At 46.7% G+C, this 8448-nt stretch overlaps 1 protein-coding gene and 1 long non-coding RNA gene across 2 annotated transcripts; both read left to right on the top strand.

Annotated features, from left to right (window-relative positions):
• Nucleotides 1-899: 899 nt before the first annotated feature.
• Nucleotides 900-1635, top strand: LOC141092615 (uncharacterized). Its single transcript, XR_012232854.1, has 3 exons — nt 900-1020; nt 1093-1392; nt 1471-1635. It is a non-coding gene; the product is annotated as an uncharacterized lncRNA (long non-coding RNA).
• Nucleotides 1636-1666: 31 nt separating this feature from the next.
• Nucleotides 1667-3369, top strand: LOC141092614 (uncharacterized). Its single transcript, XM_073578948.1, has 3 exons — nt 1667-2052; nt 2136-2298; nt 2412-3369. The coding sequence occupies exons 1-3, from the start codon at nt 1938-1940 to the stop codon at nt 3358-3360; spliced, it is 1227 nt and encodes a 408-aa protein (XP_073435049.1). The 5' UTR covers nt 1667-1937; the 3' UTR covers nt 3361-3369.
• Nucleotides 3370-8448: the final 5079 nt, after the last annotated feature.

The raw sequence follows: 8448 nt of genomic DNA, 5'->3' as shown, positions 1-8448 counted from the left end.
ATGGTATTGTGGTTTGGGCCCAGACATCTGGCAACAGCCACACTGAAGACACCGAACCAGACATCAAACACCAGCCTGACTGATAGAATTTCAAACTCCGCTGCAAATCTTCCATCTGCAAGACACCTGGAGTGTGTAGCCTGGCTGTGTGTTATGCGTGTTTGCATTTTTTTATTTTTCATGTATTGTGGTATTTAAAATAAAGAGCAGAGTAGCTCCTATTTTTTGGAAAAAAAAATAATAAAAAAAAAAATTGTTTTGAAAAAATCTCCTTTGTATCATTTTAAAAAAGGTAAAATTAAGTTACCATAAAGGTAATTGAAGTGTTCTGGTATACAAGTGTGGTTAAAAGTGAGATTGCAACATACCATGAAAAAAATGGGTATACACAACTGAGTTTCAGGGAATTCAAACCATGCAAACACAGTGGGTATACACAGAAATTAAACACCTTCAATCACTGGTTACATACTCTGTTGAGAGTTTCAGGGAATGCAAACACTGGTATACACAGCAATTACACACTACACGCCTTCAATCACTGGTTACACTCGGTGAGACCTTTAATCACTGGTTACACTCTCGGTGAGAGTTTCAGGGAATGCAAACTGGTATACACAGCAATTACACACCTTCAATTACTGGTTACACTCAGTTACAAAACACAAAGAAAGTGGGTTTACACAAAATATTACACACCTTCAATCACTGGTTACACTCTGAGATAAGGGAATGTAGACATGCAAACACTTAAAATTGCGTATAATTAGTTTCAGGGAATTACACATACAAAATGTGTTTTTTGTTTTTTTTAAACTTTCATATCATTTTCTTTCAGTTCACACAATGAAGCGCCACCATACCGGCAGACACGGCCAGCCCAACCACAGCAGAGATTCAGACCGCAGCAGGGATCAACAACGCAGCAGACATGACCAGTCAGACCGCAGCAGAAACAACCCTGACCGCAGCAGAGAGGAACAGCCACACCGCGGCGTACAGGCAACCATTAGTTTCCCTGTAAGTATAAAGACCTGAAAGCTTATTATGATCCTTTGTATAGTAGCTTAACAAGTGTCTTTATACTTGCAGATCACTTCAAGCACTACCAGCAGGGTCGCAGCAGAGAGAGCAGCAGCAGAGAGAGCCAGCCAGGCTGCAGCAGAGAGGGCCAGCCAGACCGCAACAGAGACTGCCAGCCAGGCCGAAGCAGAGACTGCCAGCCAAACATTTTCCCTGTAAGTATAAAAGCCTGAAAGCTTATTATGATACTTTGTATAGTAGCTTAACAAGTGTGTTTATACTTGCAGATCAGTTCAGGAAGCAACGCAGCTGCCCCAAGCCGTAATGTCTTCTCCTGAAAGCTCCCCCTCACATCATCAGCGAGCTGAGGTAAAAAAAATTTTGTTTTTTTTAATTTAAAATAATTTTTTGTGTGGTTAAAAACACTATCCTATTATGTTTTAACAGGAAGCTGATTCAGAGGAGCTTCCAGGAGGAGACGTGCAGGGTGGAGAGACACACGGAGGGGGTGCGCAGATTGTAAGTTTAGCACATACACAGATACATAATGCTACACCCAACACAAACATTCATCACAGTGCACACACCATAACTATGCATCCATCCAAACATTTTTTTTTTTTTTTCCCCCCACAGACTTCAGAATCCGGTGCCCGCACTAGAGTGACTCCCAGGACATCCCAGGGTCGTGAAGGTGATGCCTCTGGTGGTCGGCAAACGGTAAGTAACCCTATTTTGATAATTGTTTAAATGAACATCATGTGTTTGAATATAATGTAATTTTTTGCTTTTTGTTTTGTTTTTTATCTTCACAGGTTTCACAGCGTGCTCCCCGCAGACATCAGGAGGAGGGTGTCATTATTGATACTGATGACCTCATCCATGAGGTGGAAATCCGGGAGCCGCTGTGGAACATGGCAATCCGTCTTCATGCCGACCAACCAACCACCCGACGGCTCTGGGATGAAGTCTGTTCTTCAGTTATTGACGACTGGGAGGAACTCAATGCGAGGGCCAGGGATTTTGTGCGTAAGTATTACAACTTCAGTAACTTATATTTCCAGCATGTGAAGTGTTGAATACTAAACCTTTTTTTTTTTTTTGCTTCACAGGTGACAGGGTTATCACACGGTGGCGGTCGCTCCGGGATCGCTTCAAGAGGGACTACAACAAAGAGATTCAGACCCCGAGTGGATCGTCGGGAGGACGCCAGGGACCCCAGTACAAAAACTACAAAGCCCTGGTGTTCCTGCGATCTACAATGGCGTGCAGAAGGTAAATATTCCCCAAACAATTCCTGTAGTAGAAATGTTTAACCAATTTTTTTTTCAGCACACTTAAATTAAATATCAATATTTTTAATATACATTTTTTTTCTCCTTTTTTAGCACCATCTGCAGCACTCGGGAGTCTGCATCAGAGTTGCGTCCCTCTGGAGTGATCCCTAGTGAGACCGCCCCCGGTGACCACATCGAGGTATCCGACCCCTCTGTACCTACCCTCTTGTCTCATCCCTCTATCCCCTCCACCAGCACTGGAGCAGCAGGGCAGACTTCATCACATGAAGCTGCTGGTGACGACTTGTTCCCTGTTCCCCACCCCTCAGACACTGCCGCAACATCTCGACCAACTTTTGGTTCTGGCCGGCAGCGTCTGAGGAGTCAGGAAAGGTTGACCTTGTCTGACTGTTTGAATCTAAACTCAACTGTTCAACACGGTTTCCACACTTATGGACAACGGTTATCTTCTGGGTTGACCATGATCAATCAAAGTATCATGGAACTCAGAAGATACATGGAACAGATGAATTTAGAGTCAAACCAGACACCGAGACATACCTTTTTTCAATCTGTTGTCCGGCAAATGGAAGGTTTAAGTACTCACCAGCAGATGCATGTGATGCAAGCCTGTCACAATGCTCTAGTGGAAGTGCTTGCTGAAGCATCTCATCCTCCCCCTGTCCATCCTCCCCCTGTCCATCCTCCCCCTGTCTATCCTTCCCCCGTCCATCCTTCCACCACCATCCATCACACAGCCGTCCCTCCTCCTACCACTCCCTCTCCTTTCTCTAGTTCCCCATTCCATTCTTCCCAGTACCTACCTTCCCCATTGCATTATACCCCAATGCCCTCACCATACCCACCCCCACATACACCTTCAATGTACCCACAAACCTCGTCTGTCCATCCACTCCCGTCCCAACCACATGTGTTAAACCCCCCTTCCACTTCTGGTCCTCACCAACTCCCTCCCCAGTCCCCTACCCCCCCCCCCGATGTGGTCAACCCTGTTAACCCCTCCAATACTATCTCCACCCAACATTATCATAGTTTGTAATTTGTTGTAATATACCAAAAAAAAAAATTAAAAAAAGGTAATATACCAAAAAAAATTAAAAAAAGGTAATATACCAAAAAAAATTAAAAAAAGGTAATATGCCAAAAAAAGTTACCAAAAAGGTAATATATACCAAAAAAAGTTACAAAAAAAGTTAAGAAAAAAAAAAATACAGTTAATACAAATTGTCAGAAATAAACAGTTTTTTTTTTCAAAAAACTTTATTGTGATGTTTATATTTTGCTTCTTTCTTTATTCAAATTACACCAGTGGTGTTAAAAGGTAAACACAACACTTGGTAACACAACACTTGGTAACACAACACTGGGTAATATTTCACAGTACACCGGTGGTGTACAAGGTACAAAAAAACACTTGGTAGCACAACATATGATAACCAACACTTGTGAACATTTCAAAGTGTAAAACGCTTGGTACACAACACTTGGTAACATAGGTACATAACACTTTGTAACTTTACGCTTGGTACCCAACAATTGGTAACACTGCAAAGTGTAAAACTAACCAAATCACATGGTAAAACACAATGCTTGTGCAAAGCAAACACTTGGTAAAATTTCAGATAAAAAAAAAAAAAATTACTCACAATTGGTATGAAGAAAATTATATCATGTCATCTTGCCAGTCCACTTGTCCCTCTGGTGTAACAAAATAATCTGCAAAGGTATCCCTAATTCTTGCCACTGAACCAGTACTCCGAAAAGTTTGCTCCTCATAATCCCACAAGGTGGTTTCATACACATTTTCATCGATGGAAACTGGTTCCTTTGAAAGGACAAAATTGTGCAGGATTACACAGGCCTTTACCACCTCATCCACAGTCTCTGTTTTCATTTTCATGGCCGTTAACAGGACTCTCCATTTGGCAGTTAAAATTCCAAACGCGCACTCCACCACTCTGCGCGCTCTAGTTAACCGATAGTTATAGATTCTTTTCCGGTGTGTTAGTCCACGACTACCATATGGTTTCAGTAGGTGTTTAGAAAGTTGAAAAGCATCGTCGCCAACGCGCACAAAAGGCATTGGTGGGCCTGTTGTTCCAGGGAGTGGTCTTGGAGGTGGGAAGTTAAAATTGTCTCCATACAAGCGACGGCCCATGGTGGAAATCTTGAATACCTGTGAGTCGTTAGAACGACCGTATGCACCAATGTCCACGGCAATGAATTTGCAGTTTGCATCCGAAATGGCCATAAGCACAATAGAAAAGTATTTTTTATAGTTGTAAAACTGTGAACCAGATCCCATAGGTTTCACAATCCTGATATGCTTGCCATCCACGGCACCAATGCAGTTTGGAAACTGGCAGATATCTTGAAACTTCTCTGCAATCTCCATCCACCTCTCCTGGGTTGGCTCTGGGATGTATTCGTCCTGTAGAGAATCCCATAATGCCCGGCAGGTCTGTTGTACAATTCCAGCAATAGTGGAAGTCCCAATCCGGAACTGGAAATGGAGGGAGGTGAAGGATTCTCCAGTTGCCAGGAATCTTAAAAAAAGGGAAAAAAAGTAAAATTAATACAAACTACAAGCCATAACATAACAATAAAAGCCTGCAGAATCTGAAACATTTTAAAAGGTAGATAACTTACCGAAGGGTCACCATCAAACGCTCCGCCGGTGATATAGAAAACCGCATGTAGGTGTCCCTTCTCCGGATTTGTTCTCCAACACGATCCACCAATATCTAAAAGAATTCCATCCGCATGCGCACGTAGTTGAAGAACTTGTCCGGATTCTCCCTCAATTCCAGGTACAGTGTGGAAAAAACTCCACGGGTGAACCTCTGCGCATTAATGGGATGAATCCACTGGCGCCGTCTCCTCATATGCAGGATTCGCAGTCTTCTTTTCTCCCTCTCGATAGCAATAATTGCCAACCGATTCAAGTGAAGATCCAATTCCACACAGAAGCTGTCAATACTCGCAATAACTCCTTCCAAACTCGCACTAACTCCTTCCATCCCTGCCACTAGCTCTAAAACCTTTCAAAGAAATTGTATCACAACACCCTAGATATATTTCTCCCTAGTTTCCAGCATCCAATCACATTTGAGAGCATTTTCCAAGAGCGAATCATATTTGGGAGCATCCCATTTTGGAGGAGTGGAAAAACGGATCCGCAAGAAAACGGATCCAACGGATGACAAAACGGATGCAAACTGATGGAACAGATCCGTTTTGTAGAGGATCCGCCGTCAAATCGGTATGGTGGATCCTCAACAAAACGGATCCGTTCCATCAGTTTGCATCCGTTTTGTTGCCATTTTTTGCGGATCCGCCAATTTCAAATTTTGGCGGATTTTGACTGATGGCAAAAAACTGAAGTGTGAAAGAGGCCTTAGCCGAGTCTATGGTGCCTGCAGTTTATGGGCTTCCTATGTGGGCTGCGGGATCTGGCAACAAAGGCTGGTTCCGTAGTGCCAATATGAGAAGCACCCCCTGTAGGACTGTGGGTTTCGGTAACTGCGGCCAGCTCGCGGCCTTGCAACTTTGTTTTTCATGGGTACCTTCTGCTACCCATCCGGGTTTCAGTACCGTCAGCTGGTTCTCGGCAGTGCCTTTGGCTTAGGTGCCTCCTTCTCGGTATCCGAGTTCCAGAAACGTCTGCTGGTCCTTGGTAGTGCTTACTAGCACAGTTACCTCCTGCTTAGTAACCAGGTTCCAGCACCATCAGCTGGTCCTCGGTAGTGCCATTGGCTCTTCACCCTTCTACTGCCCCTCCAGGTTCCAGCACCATCAGCTGGTTCTCGGCAGTATCTTTGGCACGGGTACTCCCTCCTGTCCAGCCTGGCTCCAGCACGCCTGCTGTTTCCGGGTAGTGTCAATGTCACTTTGCCACCAATACGTTGTCCTGTTGCGGTCGAGTTAGCCGAGTCTATGGTGCCTGCAGTTTATGGGCTTCCTATGTGGGCTTCGGGATCTGGTAACAAAGGCTGGTTCTGTAATGCCAATAGGACAAGCACCCCCTGTAGGACTGTGGTTTTCGGTAACTGCGGCCGGCTCACGGCCTTTCAACTTTGTTTTTCATGGGTACCTTCTGCTACCCATCCGGATTCCAGTACCGTCAGCTGGTTCTCGGCAGTGCCTTTGGCTTAGGTGCCTCCTTCTCGGTATCCGAGTTCCAGCAACGTCTGCTGGTCCTTGGTATTGCTTTCTAGCACAGGTACCTCCTGCTTAGTAACCAGGTTCCAGCACGTCAGCTGGTCCTCGGTAGTGCCGTTGGCTCTTGTTCCTTCTGCTGCCCCTCCGGGTTCCAGCACCGTCAGCTCATCCTTGGTAGCTCCATTGGCTCTTGCAGCTTCTGCTAGCCATCCGGGTTCCAGCACCGTCAGCTGGTTCTCGGCAGTGGCTTTGGCTTAGGTGCCTCCTTCTCGGTATCCGAGCTCCAGCAACGTCTGCTGGTCCTTGGTAGTGCTTTCTAGCACAGGTACCTCCTGCTTAGTAACCAGGTTTCAGCACCGTCAGCTGGTCCTCGGTAGTGCCATTGGCTCTTGTTCCTTCTGCTGCCCCTCCGGGTTCCAGCACCGTCAGCTGGTCTTCGCTAGTTCCATTGGCTCTTGCAGCTTCTGCTACCCATCCGGGTTCCAGCACCATCAGTGTCTTTAGCACGAGTACTCCCTCCTGCCCAGCCTGGTTCCAGCACGCCAGCTGTTTCCGGGTAGTGTCAACATCACTTTGCCACCAATACTTTGTCCTGTCGTGTTGCGGTCAGGTTAGCCGAGTCTATGGTGCCTGCAGTTTATGGGCTTCCTATGTGGGCTGCGGGATCTGGCAACAAAGGCTGGTTCCATAGTAACCAGATTCCAGCACCATCAGCTGGTCCTCGGTAGTGCCATTGGCTCTTCACCCTTCCACTGCCCCTCCGGGTTCCAGAACCATCAGCTGGTTCTCGGCAGTATCGTTGGCACGGGTACTCCCTCCTGTCCAGCCTGGTTCCAGCACGCCTGCTGTTTCCGGGTAGTGTCAATGTCACTTTGCCACCAATACGTTGTCCTGTTGCGGTCGAGTTAGCCGAGTCTATGGTGCCTGCAGTTTATGGGCTTCCTATGTGGGCTTCGGGATCTGGCAACAAAGGCTGGTTCCATAGTGCCAATAGGACAAGCACCCCCTGTAGGACTGTGGGTTTCGGTAACTGCGGCCGGCTCGCGGCCTTGCAACTTTATTTTTCATGGGTACCTTCTGCTACCCATCCGGGTTCCAGTACCATCAGCTGGTTCTCGGCAGTGCCTTTTGCTTAGGTGCCTCCTTCTCGGTATCCAAGTTCCAGCAACGTCTGCTGGTCCTTGGTAGTGCTTTCTAGCACAGGTACCTCCTGTTTATTAACCAGGTTCCAGCACCGTCAGCTGTTCCTCGGTAGTGCCATTGGCTCTTGTTCCTTCTGCTGCCCCTCCGGGTTCCAGCACCGTCAGCTGGTCCTCGGTAGTGCCATTGGCTCTTGTTCCTTCTGCTGCCCCTCCGGGTTCCAGCACTGTCAGCTGGTCCTCGGTAGTTCCATTGGCTTTTGTAGCTTTTGCTAACCATTCGGGTTCCAGCACCGTCAGCTGGTTCTCAGCAGTGCCTTTGGCTTAGGTGCCTCCTTCTCGGTATCCGAGTTCCAGCAACATCTGCTGATCCTTGGTAGTGCTTTCTAGCACAGGTACTTCCTGCTTAGTAACCAGGTTCCAGCACCGTCAGCTGGTCCTCGGTAGTGCCATCGGCTCTTGTTCCTTCTGCTTCCCCTCCGGGTTCCAGCACCGTCAGATGGTCCTTGGTAGTGCCATTGGCTCTTGTTCCTTCTGCTACCCATCCAGGTTCCAGTACCATCAGCTGGTTCTCGGCAGTTCCTCAGCCTTCTTGTACCTTCTGCTACATTTCCAAATTCAAGCTTTTGGAAATGGTTTTTGGTTATCACTCTTTATTTCCCTGACGACGACCATGAAGACAGCGACCCTGAAGACCACCCCGAAGAAGACGACGACCACGAAAACGATGACTCTGAAGATGATGACCCGGAAGACCACCCCGAAGAAGACCAAAAACATGACCCTGAGGAAGATGATCAAGAGGACAAAGAATATGAAGGCAACCA

Source organism: Dendrobates tinctorius, unplaced genomic scaffold (assembly GCF_039654945.1).
Source record: "Dendrobates tinctorius isolate UK_male_01 unplaced genomic scaffold, ASM3965494v1 ptg000060l, whole genome shotgun sequence".
NCBI classification, from domain to species: Eukaryota; Metazoa; Chordata; class Amphibia; order Anura; family Dendrobatidae; genus Dendrobates; species Dendrobates tinctorius.
Note: the sequence above shows the minus strand (reverse complement) of the source record. Positions and strands in the feature narration are given on the sequence as shown.

Excerpts from the sequence above, each read along its gene's own strand:
- LOC141092614 (XM_073578948.1), top strand. The coding sequence starts at position 1,938 with ATGGCAATCCGTCTTCATGCCGACCAACCAACCACCCGACGGCTCTGG. Across the intron at positions 2,053-2,135 it reads GAGGGCCAGGGATTTTGTGC|GTGACAGGGTTATCACACGG; the intron begins GTAAGTATTACA and ends TTTGCTTCACAG. Across the intron at positions 2,299-2,411 it reads TCTACAATGGCGTGCAGAAG|CACCATCTGCAGCACTCGGG; the intron begins GTAAATATTCCC and ends CTCCTTTTTTAG.